The 18,868-nt window shown below is 53.4% G+C and overlaps 4 protein-coding genes across 4 annotated transcripts; 1 reads left to right on the forward strand and 3 right to left on the reverse strand.

Annotated features, from left to right (window-relative positions):
- Positions 1-1,081: 1,081 nt before the first annotated feature.
- EsH8_VI_000880 (uncharacterized protein) lies at positions 1,082-1,449 on the reverse strand (the record flags this gene model as incomplete). Its single annotated transcript, XM_083272133.1, has 2 exons — positions 1,082-1,300; positions 1,360-1,449. 2 exons carry the CDS (start codon positions 1,447-1,449, stop codon positions 1,082-1,084), a joined length of 309 nt encoding a protein of 102 aa, XP_083127307.1.
- Positions 1,450-1,940: 491 nt separating this feature from the next.
- Positions 1,941-3,812, reverse strand: EsH8_VI_000881 (HET domain-containing protein; the record flags this gene model as incomplete). Its single annotated transcript, XM_083272134.1, has 1 exon — positions 1,941-3,812. The coding sequence occupies one exon, from the start codon at positions 3,810-3,812 to the stop codon at positions 1,941-1,943; it is 1,872 nt and encodes a 623-aa protein (XP_083127308.1).
- A 1,002-nt stretch (positions 3,813-4,814) lies between these two features.
- Positions 4,815-7,516, reverse strand: EsH8_VI_000882 (UTP-ammonia ligase; the record flags this gene model as incomplete). Its single annotated transcript, XM_083272135.1, has 13 exons — positions 4,815-4,922; positions 4,977-5,023; positions 5,081-5,459; positions 5,510-6,076; positions 6,127-6,263; positions 6,322-6,349; positions 6,418-6,442; positions 6,560-6,664; positions 6,720-6,849; positions 6,959-6,986; positions 7,140-7,187; positions 7,247-7,303; positions 7,442-7,516. 13 exons carry the CDS (start codon positions 7,514-7,516, stop codon positions 4,815-4,817), a joined length of 1,734 nt encoding a protein of 577 aa, XP_083127309.1.
- Positions 7,517-15,302: 7,786 nt separating this feature from the next.
- On the forward strand, positions 15,303-18,620 carry EsH8_VI_000883 (uncharacterized protein; the record flags this gene model as incomplete). Its single annotated transcript, XM_083272136.1, has 1 exon — positions 15,303-18,620. The coding sequence occupies one exon, from the start codon at positions 15,303-15,305 to the stop codon at positions 18,618-18,620; it is 3,318 nt and encodes a 1,105-aa protein (XP_083127310.1).
- Positions 18,621-18,868: the final 248 nt, after the last annotated feature.

Genomic DNA, 18,868 nt, shown 5'->3' on the forward strand with positions numbered 1-18,868 from the left:
ATCACGGAGGACCGAGGGGGTGTTTGCAGGATTGAGAACCCCAATCGGACCAAGGAGCACAGCAGACTGCGGAGTCTGCATGGTACCAAAATAATGTCTCAGGTTTTTGTTCAAGAGAAACGAGAAGGAAGGAACTCGCCAAGAGGACCTCAAAGTTGCGGGGAGGCGGTATTGATGAATGTTGGTTGGATGGGAGAAGTGCGGGGTCTGGAGAGTGCGGAGGATCTCCGCTAGTTGGGACAGGGTTGAGGGACGAAGTCGTCAGACTCTGGTTCATGTTGGGGTAAGATACGAATCTCGGAGAGGAAATCAACAGGTCAATCCACGGAAAAAGGAATGAGCTCAAACTCCGAAGCCGGATAAGCCCAGAAACACATGCAGCGGGTGTTTACGGATGTGTCCCTGGATTGTGGCGCATCCAAGCGCAACACAGCTTGGGTTCGCATGTCTTACGATGTTATGTGAATGTGGTCCGATAATATTTCCCTCATTGATCTACAAAGAGAGCGATGGGTGCCAGAAGGAAAGTCAAGAAACTGAAGAATAATTAAGCCCCGGACCAGAACTTATAATCGCCGTTTAGCACTGCTCAGCCTGGTGGCAGACTCTTCAGCTTTGGTTTTCCAGAATTTGATTTCTGCCCTGTCTGACTTTGGAAAATTCCGCGTCCTTTACATGACGAGAATCTGTACTTCATACGGCTTATGTACTTCTAGATCCCATACAACTTGTAAGGGGAGTGGGCTGTTGATGCAAGGTCAAAATAAAGACAGCAGATCGGCATAGGGATGGGAAGCTGCTGCGCCCGCTTGTAGTCAAGCGACTTTGTTTCATTGGCGAATTATGCAGATTGTTCTGAGTGGTGTAGATGAGGACTTATTACAGGATGTAAGCTTTCAAACCACAAGGGACATAGTACGCAGTGAATCGATGACATAACTTTGTTAAATAACCGATTTCATACTTCAATACCATTCACTCCACCATCCATCTCAGGTGCTGATCAAATATTAACGCTATGATTAAACCTCCCATTGGTCCAGGATACAACTCAACGCCTTAGCTTTGGGCCCTGGCTCTCTTATTTCCCCGTTCGGTGGTTGAGATAATCTGGCGGTAGGCTGCTTTCAAACCTCCTCAGCAGGTCCTGATGCTCATGAAGCAAGGCCTTAACTTTCTCGTGGGTTTCTACAAGAATGAAGTCGAGTTCCTCCGGTGATTTTCGAGTGGCCATGTAATAGCTGCTGAGAATTTGTATGACAGCAGGGTAGACTTCCGGCTGGGTTGCCTCGAATCGTCCCTACGAGCGGGGTTAGAAAGAAGGCTATTAATGTTGCGCGATGAAAGGATGAGGCCAACCTTTACATCTTCCAGAAAACTCCAACTCGCCTGGAATTGGCTGGATCCGGCCTGGTCGGGTGCCGCGCCTGTGTCTGGCGGCTCTGACATGGAGTGCATTCTCAAGTGATCTGGTCTAACTATTACTTGAAGAATACCCGGCATGTACCCCGCGATATAAAGATGGGGAAATGACTCAAAACCCAGGGAAAGGGTTGGTCGGAGTTACGCTGGGGGATCGGCCAGCTTTATACAGCCTACAGGCAACTCCGCTTCCTGCCTGTCCCATGCTCTTTCCAGGGCACCGGGAATTGAGGGGTTGTTCTACCAGCCAATGCGAGTGGTTTGAAATAATGCTGGGTTGGTTGGCTGCTTCATTGAAGCAAAATGGTTACATAAAATGATGTAAGATGCGTGACTTGTTGGGGCAACAAGCGCAGCTAAGCGGCACAGCAGGCAGAGATCCACATCAAGACTCGTGTACTTGAGGGAACTGAAGAGACGCATCCCGAGAAAGCATGAAAGGCTAAGATAAAAACGCCTATTTCAACTACAAAATTTGTGAAGTAACTAGGGATTCTTGAAAACATGCTTGGCTGGAGTCAAACAAGCATGAAAGCCTCCTCGTCGCCAAACTTCTTCCTGATGTCTTCGTCGGCAGACTCAGGCATCAGTGGACCGACAAAACTGTCGCCAAGCAACAACCACCCATCCTCGGCCTTTCTCAAAACAAAAGGTATTGGGCCGCCGTAGAGAAGCACAATCATGTCTCCTTCTCTAGCGCAGGCAGGTGCTAGACCGTAAAACCCACCTGCAGTCTCAAACACCCGCCGTTGATCGCAGGACCTTGAAGCAGCAACTCTGAACCGAGAGGCGGTTCCATCAGAAAGCGCAATGTCCAAGGGGTCGAAAGTCTGAGATTTCAACCCCGCAGTATCAAATAACTTATGCACGTAGGTAAGGTAGTCTGCATAAAACTGTTCTCGTTCGTCCGAAGACTCGAGTTCAACAATCAGGTCATACACGTCGTTGAATCCAGCAGTGAGTGTAACTGCCATTTCGAGGATTGCAGTGAGGGAATCTTCAGCCGACGGGTATAGCGGGTACGACGTGTTTGATGCTGCCCGATTCCAGAGGTCGAGAAATGGATGCCTTGATGCTACTGACGGGCTGATGTCTTCTTTAAAGTGTTCGACATCGAATACGTCGGTAACCCAAGCGATAGCATCAAATCGAACGCCGGGGAGTGTGACCCGGCCATCCGAAGAAGGATCAAAGTTACCCAAAGTCGGCAGTCCATGTTTGTCTCCGTCTTCCCAAGCATTCAAAGACAGAGCATGCATCATGTTGGCAACATCTCCACTGATGTCCCACCTTGGTACCCAAGAAGGGAATTCCGTTTGTACGTACTGGAGTCCGTGCTGAACGTAACACAGAGACACTAGGGTTCCACTGCTTGACACAGAAGTCCTCACAACATCGGTGTACACCTCTGCTGTACTCTTCATATAGTCTACCCCAGGGAACAACTCAAGAGCATCACAGCTAATGAGCCCCAGGAGTCCATAGACCTTATCTCTCGGGTCTGTAGCATTGTGGTCCCGAAAATATACAAGTACATCCAAGAAACTCGACTCTGACAACTCGCTCGTGTCGAACATGGCATACGCGTTGTCCCAACGAAGACCCTCCAGCTCTGATGGGACGTCATAGCCGCTAGTGAGGCTTTGCTCGCTGAGCCAGGCGGCAGTGACTCCAAGTTTGACCCAGTCCAGTGAACAGGAACCGACGTAAACTACCGACGACCGAGCCAGCACAATCTCCTGCACGCACCACACCCGCGTGAACCACGGTCTGGATAACAGCCATGCTAGTGCGGCCCAGGCCGCTTCGTCAGGTTTGAGGCGCCCCATGCGCTCGGCGGCTGCCGCGATGTCTGCCATGGACACTCCCGCAAGGCCTTCCAATCTCTGTGGTGCTGGAGTGAAGTGAGCCATGCTGAGTAGCTCAACACCCTTGGCCAGTGCCTGGTCTTCGCAGGCCTGGTGGATGGCCTGGATCAGAGGTATCGCGAGGGAGGCCTTTCCCTCATCGTCAAGACCTAGCCAAACAACAACACGTGTTGCCCGCGTATAGATTCCCCTCATTAGCTGGACTTGATGGGCTCGCTCCTCCATGTCCTCTTGGTTGATGCATAGCGCATCGACCCAGATCAACAATTCCCGGTCCGGTAGTCGGAAGTGCTGAAGGGCGTCATAAAGGTTCTTGGTCACCGATACCGTGTGGCACGAGCACTTGACATTCTTGCGCTGAGACGGATCTCCCCAGACATAGGAAAGAGCCTCGAAGGGTGGAGGGTCATCAATGCTGGCATCCTGAAGATCAAGGCGGATGGGGCAGGAAGCGGAACCAGGATGGAGCACAAGTAGACGAATGCACCGGTTTGCAAGCCGATTTGGGTAGATAGACGACATTTCATAAAGGAATGAGATGCTGTGATACCAAGTACTTTCAAAATTCACATGCAGAAAATGAAAGATTTGGGTTGGGATACTCAATCCTCAGCGCAGGTAAAGGGCACAGATTCATAATGAGAAAAGTGGCTGAATCCTCAGTTGGGCTTTGCCCCCCTCACCTAGCGGAAGGATTCTCGAAGCAACACTAACTATAACAGGTGACCCACCAGTGAATCAGCCGGTCACTGCAGGCACACACTTGACCATCAAATAATGTTGACTGACGTTCTCCTAACCCGATTTCAATAACCAGACTGGCGCAGAGCACAGGTTTTCCCCCTTACAACCACACACTAAAAAGACACGCCCTGCTCAGGATACGCTAGGGAAACCAACTAGTATTGTATAATCCACTAGCAGGAAACTTCGCGGGCATTGCAGGAAACAGGAAGGTCTGGCGAGCGGTTGGGCAAAGTATCAAATCTAAAGTGCTGGCGATGATGAGCCCTTGCGCCTCCAGGACACAAACCCTTGACCCCCTTAGTTTACAAGTCCAGCAGCAGCGCCCGGAGTGCCCGAACTGTTGGTACATACGGCAAACGGCCCATAACCAAATTGAAGTGCGGGAGTAAACTTGCGTGGTTGTCCTGAAAGCCTTTCAGTCTCGTCAATGTCAGGCGAGTGCAGGATGTCTCGAGGAAGAAAAATTGAGAGCATTTCGCCCTAGTATTTATATCCAGACTACTCTAAGATGCAAGCTTCTGCCCTCTGGTGGGAATTAAATCAAAACGCCGCGCCGAGAATGCCCCAGTCCCCTCTATTCCCAAGAACCCCCGTAAGTGTGTTCGTTATACGACCAAAGCGCGCGTGATTTCATGTGGTTTTTGGTTGTTCATTTCTGGATAGCCCAATATGTTCTCTAGTGAAAAGCGTTGCACCCAAAGTCCGCTTGTCTCATGACCATGTCTACTTTATAAACCTGTATCCATCTTTCAGATATACCGCAAAGGAAATGAGAATTTAGACGACGTGCTTGACGCCGTTGGTCAGCTTGGAGGCTGCGAGCTGCTCCTTGATGACCTGGTCGAGGCAGCCGGCGCTGGCGGCGACGAAGCCGAGGTAGGGTCTCTGTTGTGGTGTTAGTCTCACAATGGATGAAGCGGGAGGGGAAGAGAGACGTACGCTGGGGTTGAGAACCTTGGATTGGTACTCGGCGTGGAACTGAGTTCCTGCGAGGATGTTAGCATCGCTGATTACACAAAAGAACAAAAGGAGTCTCGACATACCAACAAAGTAGGGGTGTCCCTTGAGCTCGAAAATCTCCATACGCTCGCCAGTCTCGTCCTTACCGACGAAGTTCAGGCCAGCCTCAGTGAGCTTCTCAATGTAGGCGGGGTTAGCCTCGTAACGGTGGCGGTGTCTCTCCTCCACCGACTCGGCCTCGCCGTACAGGGCACGCAGCTTGGACCACTCGCTGCCGGGCTGGAACTCGGTCGGGCGCAGACCCAGGCGCATGGTGCCACCCAGCTTGTCACGGCTGATCTCGGGCATGTAGATGACGACCTTGTTCTCGGCCTGAGCGTCGAACTCCTCAGACGTGGCGTCGGGGACGTCGAGGAAGTCGCGGGCGTACTGAATGATGGCGGTTTGGAAGCCAAGGCAGACCTAGCCGGGGTTAGACACAGTCATCGAGATGGGTTGGTTCCTGCACTTACACCAAGGAACGGGGTGCCGTTTTCGCGTGCCCACTTCGAAACCTTCATCATTCCCTCGGTACCTCTGGTACCGAAACCGCCGGGAACAATGATACCTGAGGCGGTGCAGACGGAGTGCCATGCCTTGTGGTACTGAGCCTGGTCCGCAGACTTGGCCTTTGCCTCCAGGTGCTCAGAATCAACCCAGATGATGTTGAGCTTCTTGCGCAGGTGCATTGCCGAGTGCTCCAGGGCCTTGACGGTAGACAGGTAGGCATCCTGCGACTTGACGTACTTGCCGACGAGAGCAATGTTGATCTCGCCGTCGTACGGCCGGCTGACGACAGATGCCCACGTCTTCCACAGCGCCTCTCCCTCGGCAATGCGGGGCTGAGGAATGGAGAGCGCGTCAAGGTTGACGGTCTTGCGCAGCCAGGGGATGAGACCCTGCTCCTCCAAGAGAAGAGGGACTTGGTAGATGGTGGGCATGTCACGGACGACGAGTACCTGGGGAACGTCAACCTGGCAAAGGAGGGCAATCTTCCTGACTGTGGCCTCCTCGAGCGGCTGCTCGCAGCGGCAGGCAATCTAACGGATTGTCAGCAGTGCGATGGATGGCGAGAAGCATGGGACCCTACCATATCGGGGACTAGGCCGTAACTGCGGACCGTCTTCACAGCATGTTGTGTGGGCTTCGTCTTCTGCTCGCCGTGGATGGTGGGGACGTAAGAGACGTGAATCTGGATGAAGTTGCCGCTTCCTGCTCTGTGACGCACTGTTCAGGGGTCAGTCAGCGAATTAACATGGTAGCGAGGCAGTTTGGGAGCACGAACGTTGAGTCAATGCCTCGACATAGGGCATCTGGTCTGCCGTTAGCGAATGCCAACTGGGAAATACTCAGAATTGAGCTCTGTTATAGAGATACGCACGCTCTCGATATCACCAACTGTGCCTCTGTTTGGATAAAGTTAGCACTGAAGCTGAAAACGTCTAGCAGTGGGCATTGAACGTTCAGAGATTTCCGAAGCGCAACACCCAGCCAAATCCCGGAGGATGGACGAGAAAACATACCCAAGCTCGATAATGCAGACATCAGGCTCCTCGCCCGAGTCATCTGTGGGGATCTTGGCCACGCGCTCAATCCAGTCCTGGATCGCATCGGTGACGTGAGGAACACTGGTATCGGTCAGCGGACAGGAAACGACCAGGCTCCAGTTGACACCAAACATACACCTGAACCGTCTTTCCAAGGTAGTCACCGCGGCGCTCCTTGTCGATGACATGTCTGTACACCTTACCGGTGGTGATGTTGTGCTCGCCTGTCAGACGGATGGCCAGGTAGCGCTCGTAGTTACCCAGGTCTGTGTGCGAGCCTCGGTGTCAGAGACTTGCGAATCACTTGAATGGCGACTGCGTTCCCCTGAAAAAGGGGGGGATTTGAAGCCGTTGGCTCTTCGGAGGTTCACCTACCAAGATCCACCTCCATGCCATCTTGCAACTGGTGATGGTCAGCGTCTTCTGCCAAGGCATGATTTGGGACACCCGCCCCGGAGGCGACCAACCCCTCATCATGGGCGATGAGATCTGGTCAGAGACACTTGCCTCCCTATGCGGGACAGGATCAGATGAATCTGGGCTATAAAGTACGAACCACAAAGCATTCGCCGTGCTCGGCGGGGGCCATGAGGCCTGCATCGACCTGCATCTCACCGTCAGTGACTGGCACATTGTCAAGGCTTCAAGGCGGGGTTCACTCACAGACAGGTACGGGTCGATCTTGATGCTTGTGACACGCAATCCCAGGGTCTTGAGGAGCTATTCATAAAGAAGGAAAAAAACCGTCAGCAATTTTGCGTCATCGAGGCTGTCGTCATCAAAAACACCCCGCCAACTCCCAGAGGCTTGGGTGCAAAATATTGATAAGGAAATTTTAACAGGGGTTCGGATACACACCAGACCCGTGGAAGAGGCAATGATGCCCTTGCCCACTCCAGAGATGACACCGCCTGAGACGAGAACGTAACGCATGATGACTGAAACTTTTATCTTCAACAAGGGAGAACTCCTAGGTATCGTATACGTTCAAGATGGGGCGTTGTCGGTGGCGTTCAACTCTTTTTTAATAGAGGGGAGGGGAGGGAAGGAAACAGAGTCAAGATGAAAGGCGGGACGCGACGCGGTCGGAGGTATAGAATTTTTTTGGTTATCGATAACGCATAACAGCCGGTGCCTGGGTGCTTGGAGACTGGGTCGGGCCCCAGGTGCCAGGGGGTAGTGGGGGTTCACAAGGCAAATGGTACGTGGATCGCGTAAAGTGGATTTGCGCCACCAGTTGTCCCCTCTCACGTGATGGCGACGAGCGTCCATTCACCCAGTTCACCAAGTCGGCCTGCTGAGAAGATGCAGATGCACCAGAAGGGAGACAGGGTCGCATCAGTAACTCATATTTCTTACAAACGAAGTCTTGGCTTGTATTCACTACGTGCAAGTGATCAAAGAATCATCAAAGAATCCCGGTTTTACCGCAAACACCCATCACAGCCTTTTAATCATTTGATTATATTGGAGATTAATTCAGCCCTTGGTGTGCATGACCCGAGATAACAGAATCCATTCTTTTACCTCCCAATAAGACACCAACCGATGTTAATATCAGTTTTGAGCTATTGCTAATAACAATCGATATTCGAATAAGCATGTTTAAGAGCCTTTAGGGGAAGACGAGCCATCTTCAACACCCGCCTTGACTGCCTCAGCCTTGTTTTCCTTCTGACTATTCCTCTGTAGCCAAGAAGAAAAATAGCAGGCAATGGAAGAAGAAAGACAAATTCAGCATAACCAGTATCTGAGCTGAGTTTCATGGCCAAGTCTCAAGAAGAACTGTGAGGTGGACTGATAATTTCAATGACATGTTGGCGTCATTATACTGACGAGTCCAGGCAAGGTCCAGAGACGACCGTGAGGGAGAAGTACCTTTATATATTGTGCCATATGCATCTATCACACATTAATCGTGGTCCAGTTGAGTGATACCGGAGTCACCACTTCTTGCGCATGGCCTAGATGCCAAGTCTCCAGCATCCCACTACCGGCACGTTTTCGACCCGGCTCGCCGACCACACCGACGGTATCGCCTCCAAAAGCACTTGAAATATGATCTTTAAAGCATCGGAAACCTTAAACAGAGGTTTCATGGAGCTTCCAAGGCCAACTTCCTTCATTACAATGCCCAGGGACAGACCTGACGACAATCAAGCCAGCAGGGCAACAGTAGAGCCAGATCTGTGCAACATCGAGATTAAAGATGGGCAAAGAAAAAGCCACCTATTCCATTGAGTGGTGCCATGATAAGCATCAATATACTGAGTGGCTGTGTTTCTGCAGTAGCAATCGAGGTGTTGCGGCCAGTGATCAGCCGCTTACAGGTGAAGTCTGCGCCCGCCCTCATGGTCAGTAAACCAACAGGAGACATCGACAGGCAGACATGTGATGACTCAAATATTGCAATCGAAATTTCCATTTTTTTTTAATATTTTTTTAAACGAATTTAAGATGCCACAATGCCACGAGACTCGCCTTGCTCCTCTGAGCGGAACCTGAGAGTGAAGGGAATGCCCGGCCCGAGTGCTCCGACAAGTCATCCATCACGCTAATGATGACTCCAAGCATGTCTTGGGGATGCTCTGTGAGTACTGCAAGGTTGAAATGGTGAGAATAGGGTGCTTAGATCGCAAGGCCGGAAACTATGTTTAAGCATGCGGAATGTCTACCAAGACAGACCAACATTGAAATGGGTGACATGGGATAAGCAGCAGAACCAACGTCGAACATCACGTATCCAGGTTGTTGGCACCGTGGAAGGTCGCTACCCCACCGAAAAGTGGAACTGACGTTTGCGCTAGACAAGTTCCGCTCAAAACAGCCCAGTGCAGATTGGTCACAGAGCAGTTGGTTGCACAGGGCTGCTAAGGGAGGGAGCAGTGACACAGGGGACTAGATGGCGGGGATGGTGACGGGTGGTGCTCTGCGAATTTTACCCAGTAATTTGTGTGATGGCAGGGTCCGTAAGCAAACTCAATTCTCTCCCCATACTGCGCCATGCTTTGGCCGTTATGAGATGGGTAATCTTTTGCCAATAGCCCACTCAGTGTTCGCCAAGCTAGTGAATTTGCGTTGCTTCCCAAGGCGCTTGGGATGTGGCCATAGATTTGACTGCAACGTGCCATGGCTTGGCTCAGGGATTGCTGCTGCACGCATACGCATGACACTAATGATTGCTCTCTTGCCCGATCGAACTGCCTAGTATCCAGTCCACGAAGAGACCGATAGCCTGCGAATACGGAAGGGAAAGGACAACGGCCCAGCTAAGCAAGCCCAATGTGACGCTGAATAGTCTTTGGTGAAAGCCGAGAGCTTCACCTATTACGAGGACGAGTATGAGCGTCAAAGAAGGAGCGGCGGTATCGTGGGCCACCCTGGGGAGTAGTGTAAGGTGGGAAAAGGGAGGTGGGTCGCGATTGAGCGTGGCTGGCGGGCGCGAGAGCTTTGCCATCTCTGGGGGTAATGAATGGACTGCCCTACCTTGGAGAGATCGGCATCCTCCAGGAGAAGGCATCCTCACCACAACGGCCTGTTTCAGAAAGTGCTCAGAAATGTAGAAGCTTTATCCTGCATTGCAGCTGGACAAGTCCAAAAACCATCCGTAGCTGTCATGCCGTTCTCATGCCAATGAGAGGGGTTGTGCCGAAGGTGGGAGGATGTGAGAGACGACTGACGAGCCTGATCAGGCCTGCCAGGTGGTCCGGTATCTCGGGTGCTTGGCCATGGCACCAAGGTGGGGAGAAATGGCACCCATCAAGGCATGTGTCCGAATCGGCTCAAGCGGTCAAGCCGATGCAGAATGAGACAGGAGCAGGACTGGCTGGAATAATCAACTATCCTTTGTTATGGGGTGGTACAGGCTCGAATGGAGGCACAGCTCGCAGGGATCCGTTCTGGTCGAGAAGAGCGGGTGTGATGTGATGCGAGGCAAACGCTGATAATTGAGTAAAAGTCGCCCAGTCCACACGTCTCGTCTCCCGTCCCATCATCTCCCGGATGGGGCCGGCGCTGGGCATGGTGACATGCGCCGGGCCCCATACCATGACCTGAGGCTTGGTAATGTAGGCTTGGGCGGCCAGCTGAACAGCATGACAAGGGACCAGTCCATGGGATTCCAGGCAGACGAATGTGCTGAGGCACATCCATTCCATCCCGTTGAAAAATAAAATAAAAAGCCCGAGACAAGAAAAGGTAAAAGAAGAAGGATCCGAAGCCACCACTACCCTTGAAGCGCGTGAGAGACAGATGCGTCAGACCAGGTCAACCAGTCGGCTAGTACTCAGCCAGCGTGGCAAAGCCGTGCGTTTGACCCAGGTTTAGATTGGATTGGGTTGTGTCGAACTGGGAGTGGGTTTGGAGGGCGTGAGACGAGAACGGCGGGGAGAGAGGTCGGTGCAGGCGATGAGATGAGATGAGATGAGGCAGGAATTTGCATTTTGCTCGAGGGCATGTTTCTCGTAATATGGTAAAACGGGGAAAAGGGGGTACACGTGGACATTGCCCAAGGAGAAGCGAGGGCAGAGTGTTAGATGCGACGAGATCAATCTGCAATTGGCAAGGAAAAGGAAGAAATATGGCGGCATGATGGGAATGGGGTTACGTCGGATGGCCCTGCACCCAGATGGCGCGTGTAAGGAGAGGAGGGGAGAGAGAGGAGATCCATTGGGGAGGAGGCGTCTATCAAAACTGGGAGGTGGTGATGGCTATCCGCTCCGCTATCCATCCCAGCCCTAAATTCATTCGCTCGAGCCAAAGTGCCGAAAACGCTGTCTCTGGGACGCTTCGCTTTCTGTCGGTTTCTTTGGTGGGCACTTGCTGCTTTGCCGGGAGAATTTATACGGGAAGGAAATGTGCCTTCTTTATAATAAGTCTCGGACTTGTTCCTTCTTTCCTCCCAAGCACACATCGCGACTTCCCTACCTCAAATTCAGGCCCATTTTCCAACGAAACAGGAGCCAGGGGGACTACGGGAGAAAAGGGAAGGGACGCGGATGGATGGCGTGGGAAGGAAGGGCCCAGCTCATCGGGGTACCTGCCTTGTGTTGGAGCCGGGGGCACCGTGAGGCAGGGACAGGTAGGCACTGTAAGGTAAATGGCGGCAGCAGCACGGGAGGTACCTCCGCCATGTACTTTGTTCACATAAATCGCCCAACCTGCCCCCGTTCCTCTCCTCTTCTTCTTCACGTTTTCCCTCACCTCTCTGCTACCTCCCCATCTTGCTGTTTGTTTTGGATTTCAAGCCTTGGTTCTTTTCCCGTTTTGCGTTGACGTTCATATGCGGTTCTTGCTGCCGCCATTATCCGGATTTACTGACCTGGAAACGGTGCCCTCTTTTGGAGCCTCAGCACCGTTTTCCCACCGTCGGGGCCTTGTAAGTGCCCGCCGCTCGACTCGAACACCATGTGAACGGCACACGAGTGGCAGGAAGAGGAAATAAAAAACCTGCCATGCAAGAAAAGGCAGTATCGAGGGGCGAGAAAACACGGCATTTTCCCGCTCTCTCGGATGCATTGCCAATCCAGTGATGGACGAGCAGAGAGGGCGGACTCCCTCCACAAAGGCTCGAAACAGTTCTAGGCTGTCTGGGGCCACTCGACGGACGGGGGTCGACCGGGGTGTTTGGCCGTCTCTGGCCCCAGTGAAAGCCTCCAGTCGTCGATCACCGTCAGTCACTGGCTAGACCTAGACCTTCTGGTCGGACGGCCTCACGGAGAAGAAGCCAGCAGAAATTGGAAGCCGACCAAATCCGAGCCCAAATCGAACCGGAAACCCAAGCATCGCATCGCAACACCAAAGTACAACGTGAGCGCAAACACGGGGAAATGCCATCCTGAACCAGCCATGCGGGCCATTGCCATGACGGGGCCGGCACCGGGCCAGGCCAAACCACGCCAGACATGGGATCCCGCCAAAGAAAATGACGAAACAAACCCTGAGAGCAGCCCGGACCCTACCAGTACCTGTCACGGCACGGTATTGGAATTATCCTCCTTCCCAAAGACCGTCTCGACGCAATTGTTCGACAAATCTTTCACTTGCTTTGCCGGCTGGCGAGGGGGTGCGAGACATGTTGCTAGAGGCCCACTGGGAATGTCAACAGTCTCATGACAGCAAAATGGCCTGCCCGGCCATCAGTGCCGCTGGGGTTGGGCGATTCGGACGGGGATGTGTTGCCGCCTCGGCCTGAGCCATATCACTGGGAAGGATGCGCCTTTACCGCATTGGCTTCTCCTGGGCTTCATTGGCGGGCCATCCTGCAGCAATCAACCATGGACAACGAACGACAGCCAGTCTCCAGATGCAACACTTATTACACAGACGACGACAGCCACATGCGCGGCAATTCGTCTTTTGCTTCCTCGTCCTGAACTGTTTACCTAGCAAGGGCCTCCCCCACTTGCACCGGAGGCCAGTTTCTCAACCCCTGCGGATGGTGACAGGAAAACTCGCAGCAAGCCCAATAGTCACAACAGATTGTGAGGTGTGACGGGCTATCAATCTTATAGCACCCCATGCCAGACCGCATTGGACATGCCGTATCGTTGGCAGCGGAGCCAAACACCCTTCTCTTCATCTGCACACTGCCCACTACGCCGCAACATTTCGATTCGACTGCTTCTCTGTTGTATTCTGGTACGACGCCAGCAACACTGGCCATCGTGACTATCGATTCGTGCACATGTCTCAACGGAGCAGCCGAAGCCTTGATTTGCTATTCGGGCAAGCACTCAGGACAAGTGTCTGAACTAGGGACAGTTACAAGTAAGGATATTTTGCCGGTCGTTTTTCGGACGAGCGTATACCACGATTTTTCTATCTCGTCTGCTGCACTGTTTGGTACCGCCGGCAATGTTCGCTCCCCGTTCTGGGATGGCTTGCATGCTATTTTTCTTTTCAAGAAGTCTTGGGAGGACATGAGTCTGGACCAGGAAGCAGAGAGAAGAGAGAAAGAAGGATGTCAGGTGCAACAGGCAGCCAGCCGCACGAGGCACGGGGGAGTCACAGATCGCTGTGGGGGACTTGAGAAAAGGTATTCAAGGTCGGCAACGCTCAAAGCAATAGCACGGTCTCGTACGACATTATCTGTGAACAATGGCCGGACAACACAGAGAGGGGTTGGAGGCATGCTCTATGAACTTGACAGACCACTGGGAAACATACAGGTGGTGTTTTGACTGCAGATATGATACGGAAAGCCTTCGGGCTGGGCGACACGACAAACGAATACGATGTTTACGACGCGACGACAACACTGGGCAGCAATTCTACAGGTCGGACTTTGGCTGAGCAATATTTTGAGAGTCGCGCCGACCAAATGCCCAGTAAGCGTACGATATAGGGTGGATACCAATCTGGTAGTACTTGGTAACGGGGTACTCTTCCCCACTAACAGCAGATACGCGCTTCTTATTGATATCCTAACAAAGATGCCTGATTGGTTTCTCGGCCTGCTCCGGCCCCTCGGCTACACGAGGTCCAGGCAGCACTAGGCCGCAATCGGACAAGCGGCGCGTCTGGGAGCATTTTTGGGCGCCGGGCCTTGAAACCAGTCGAGCACCAGCACTGCCCCAACTGACTCTCTGATTGCGCCAACTTGACAGACAGACAGACACAGGACAGGACACTCGCATTCGCCGTCACAGAGTCGCCAGTTCATCCACCCTACCCTCCCTCTCAACCTGACCCGAGTTCAATTCCAGCTGCAGCAGTGTGCGCATCCGGCCTGATTCTGAATCGGGAGCCTCCAAGACTTGCGACTAGCAGCAGCCCTTAGGTAAGACCATACAACTTTCAGCCTCTTGTTGCATTGCTGCCGGTTCCCTTGCTTTGCTCTGCTTTGCTTCTCTCCGTCCTGTTCTGTTCTGTCCTGTCCTATCCTGCCCCGACCCGAACTATCCTGTCTCCCTTCCTCCGTCCGCCGCCGCCCCCCCCCGAAAGCCGTATCCTTTTTTTCAATCTCGCACCCCCATCCCGATCACCCCGGGGCCGCCGATAGACTTGTAGGTCCTGTTTTAATTATCTCGTGACCTCTCTTCGATGCGACAATGTCATCTTTTGATGGCTGACTGCAGTTGACGTTGCTGTTGCTGCTTGTGGTTGCGCGAGTTCGCGATTGCAGCGTTGCAGACTTCGCATCGTCTGCTTCTGCCCTTTTCCCTCATTCCTGTTCCTTGCGCGCCTCAAGCTATATCTAGCTAGATACTTGGAGGAAAATCCTTTTCTTCGAGACGCGCCTCAATTTGGCTTTTTTTGCTCTTGGTTGTTCCTGCCTTGCTTGCGTCGCGCTTCCTCGGGGACCCTGTCTCGCTTTCCTTTATTTCCCCTACATTTTTTTTTCTTCCGTCTCCCCATCCTCTCTCGCGCCGCCTCCCTCTGCCGTCGTCGCCCCCCCATACCCAGGCACAGCCCGGTCCTTCTTTCCCCAAGCGCGGCGCCAGTCCCCAGCCCAGAGCACCAAAAGCGGCTGCTCCACTGCTGATTTCCCACACACCCGCTACTCGTTCGTTCGCTCGCTCCCCCAGCACCAAGCACCACGCACCACGTCCACCACACAACCGCGACGCGCGACAAGTCTGCATCGCGACAGCCTGCTGCCGTGTCACTCCCCATCTCATCAATTTGCTGCTCCATCTTAATGGCCCTTGGCTCATTTCGCTGCCGTCGCTGACTTTTCAAGTAAACGCTCGATGGGTCGCTCGAGCCGACCACAAACATGAGCACCTGGATGAACGAGGCCGCGGTCCCCAACCACAATGGCAACGGCTTCCCACACATGAACGACCCCAATGCTGCTGGAGCCATGATGGATCCCTCAGCCTTTATGGGCAGCCCTGCCCATTTCAATCCTGCGCAGTTTGCCAATCCCCAACAAGCACAGCAGGCTCAGCAGGCCCAGCAACAACAGCAGCAGCAGGCTCAGCAGCAGCAGATGGCTGCTATGCAAAATGGCCAGATGCGCAACGCCTCCCCGTCATCCTTTCAGAATCCCGCCTATCAAACCAACTCCGTCATTCCATCGAAACGACCCCGTGCTCGCGAAGATAGCCACGCCGGCTCACCGCGACAGAATCCGGGCATGTTGCCAACGTCGCGCTCCGAGACACCTCAGACCTTCCCCGGTTATCAATCCGGCGGCATGCCTCAGCAGGCCCAAGGCCAGCCTTCACCGTATCCCCATCTCCAAGCGAACGGTTCTGCGAATGCGACTCCATCGCCCATAATGGCGAACCAGCTACGACCAGGCAGCGTGCCTCAGCGAGTCGCGACCGCGTCGCCACATCCGTTCTCGCCCGGCGCGCAACAGTTTGCACCCCAAGCATCACCGAATCCATCCGAGCACAACACACCTCAACCGAATCATTATATGCAGAACGTGCCAAACAATATGCCGCAGGGCTACAATCCCAACTTCAACCCTTCACCCTCACCCGCGCGGCCGTCCCCCAACCCGAACGCGATGGCTGCTTCTGGCATGATGCCTCAGCAGATGGGACAGGTTCCTCAACACATGGGTCAGATGCCAAATCAGATGTTGCCTCCCAATATGCAACCACGGAACCCAATGGAGCAGCAGCAAATGGCCGCCTACCAAGCGCGTCTCCAAAAACAACTACAACAAGGCACCATGCAGGGAATGCAGAACATGCAAAACATGCAGAACATGCAGAACATGCAAAATATGCAGATGGCCCAGATGCAGGCTCAGAACATGGCCCAAGGCCGTGGCATGATGCCGAAGCAACCCATGCAAATGCCCAACGGCCAAATGCCTCCTGGCGCCATGCGGCCTCAACAGCAGCAGCGTGCGATGCCTCGAACCGACCCTGAGCAGTTTATGAAGAGTCTGACAACCTTTATGACGGCGAAGGGCCTTCAGCTCGAGACGAATTCGGTCATCGGCAACCGCCCTGTCAATCTATTAACTTTGTTCCAAGCTGTGCAGGGAAAGGGAGGCTACAAACCCACGACCGCAGGCAACCAGTGGCCTCATGTTTCTAATAACATTGGATTTCATCCTGGCCAAATCCCCCAGGCGCCGCAGATGCTGAAGGAGATTTATGAAAGGAACCTGCTCAGATTCGAGGAGGCTTGGGTTGCGCAGACAAACCGGCAACGCATGATGCAGCAGCAGCAGCAGCAGCAGCAGCAACAGCAACAGCAGGGTATGCCCAACCAACCCATGCCACCCGGCGCTCAGCCTCAAGCAACACCCACGAAGCAGATGTCCCCGCAGGGTCCAATGCCACCGCAGCAACAAATGATGCCACAGGGGCAGCCAAACCTGCCTCCTCAAGTCCAGACTCCTGTAAAGCAAGGATCGTTCAGTGGACCACCGCCATCTGTCAACGGATTCCAAACCCCTCAGGCACCAGGCCCGCATACTCCGGCAAGTGTACAGCAAGGGCATGCCCGCAACAGTTTATCGCGAAGCGTTGAGCCGACGCCGGGTCACCCGCAACCCTTTCCATCGGCGTCTCCAGCATCCGTGAAAGCTGGAGGTATACCTATGGCCGTCCCTCCTGGAATGGATCAAAACCCTATGGCAGCTTCTATGAAACCCCGCATGCTGCGACTTGCCCAGGAATCCGACGAATACACCCCGAGTGCTCGCCCTCTAGAGGCTTTCGGCGGCATCAATGTTCGTGCCTTCGATCTGAAGGGTTTGGAGCTGCAGGGACTGAAACCAGACATCCCGCCTCCGTATGAGCTAGGCTACGTGGATTTGCATGCGCTCACGCGTAGCTTGGAATCTGGTATCCACGGCGAAGTCCGTCTTGCCCTCGACACCCTTGCGACTGTTACAGCCACCCAGCACCAAGCCCTCCACATCCACCTCAAGTACTGCGAAGAACTTGTCGAGGCGCTCCTAGAGTGCGCCGAGGAACAGCTGGATCTCTTGGTGGAAAACACAGAGGAGGCTTCGGCGGACATCCAGCTGAACCCTTACGAGGACGTCGCGCGAGCCTGCTGGACGGACAAGATGGGCGTAAAGGAGCTGCCAAAGTTCGGATCTCTCGAGTACGAACTTGACCGAGCCGTGGACCGATTCTCATGCGTCATTACAATTCTCCGCAATCTTTCCTTCCCCGAGGCCTCGAACGAGAACCATCTTGTGCTTGGTGACGAGTTGGTTATCAAGTTCCTTTGCGTCGTGATCAGATATCTCGGCACGCGAAACATGCTGCTGCGGACAAACGCAAACACTCTCGAGTTCATGAAAGACGCCGTAACCCTACTTTCTAATATTGCGGGCGCGGTTGAAATCCCTGGCCGCGAGCAGGCGTTATGCCTTCTGCACTTCTTGCTGGCATTTGCACCAGCACCCGGACCGACTGTTGTGGATGATAAGCTTTATTTCCCGCCATACCAGCCTGGTGTTCATACTTATACCTTCCATGCTGTTGACGCTTTGGCTCGGTTCCTCGCCAGGGATGAGCCGAACAGGACGCACTATAAGATGCTGTTTACCATGGATGCCAACAGTAGCCCGCAGTACGATCTGTTGACGCGCGCTTTTGCTCTCGCTACCACCGTCATACCCATCCAGTCACCCGATTCCGCCGTGGCGCATATCGAGACCCCTGAGAAGTTTTTCCGGCTTATAGAGGATCGTAAGCCCTGGTTAATGCAGGGTCTTCTAGCTGCAGATATCATTGCCTCGCTAGCACCTGGATACGAGACCGGTGTTGCAAAGTCTTGGCTCTCCGGTGGCAACGGTTTTGCTCAAAGCTTGTATCACTTCGTGCAGGTTCTGGGAGCCCAATTCGAGCAGCCATGGCAAACTCGAAACGGCCAAGGCGACCCAGCGGGCCGGGATACTGGCCTTGTTTACATTGCCACATCGGGCATCTCAACACTTCGCAGGCTAGCCGAGAAAGCGCGGGATCCCAACGACCCAGCATCCTCGGTTCCTGCAGATTCATTGCCTTCGGAAGAAAGTCTTTTCAAGATGATGTTAATGCGGTCTCCTGAGTGGACAAAGGATGGTGTGATCAAGAACCTCACAGCTTACGCAGCATTGGATGGTTAAGCTCTGGTGTTACGGCTTTTAGATTTATGCGTGTTGTCGACATGGGATCGAAGTTCACGGTTTTCGAAGAAGGCGCTGTTGGTACCCGGTGGAGTCTTGGCCGAGGAGTTAGATTCAAAGCCAGGTTGTCTAGGCGCGCTGTGCTAATGGTGCTACGGCCTGAGCATGGCGCGGATAGTGTATTTGTGTTGTAACCAAAAAAAGACATTCGGCGAGTTGATGGGAGTTTACTGGGAGCATGGAGCGAG

This window comes from Colletotrichum jinshuiense, chromosome 6 (genome assembly GCF_051148585.1).
Source record: "Colletotrichum jinshuiense chromosome 6, complete sequence".
Classification (NCBI taxonomy): domain Eukaryota; kingdom Fungi; phylum Ascomycota; class Sordariomycetes; order Glomerellales; family Glomerellaceae; genus Colletotrichum; species Colletotrichum jinshuiense.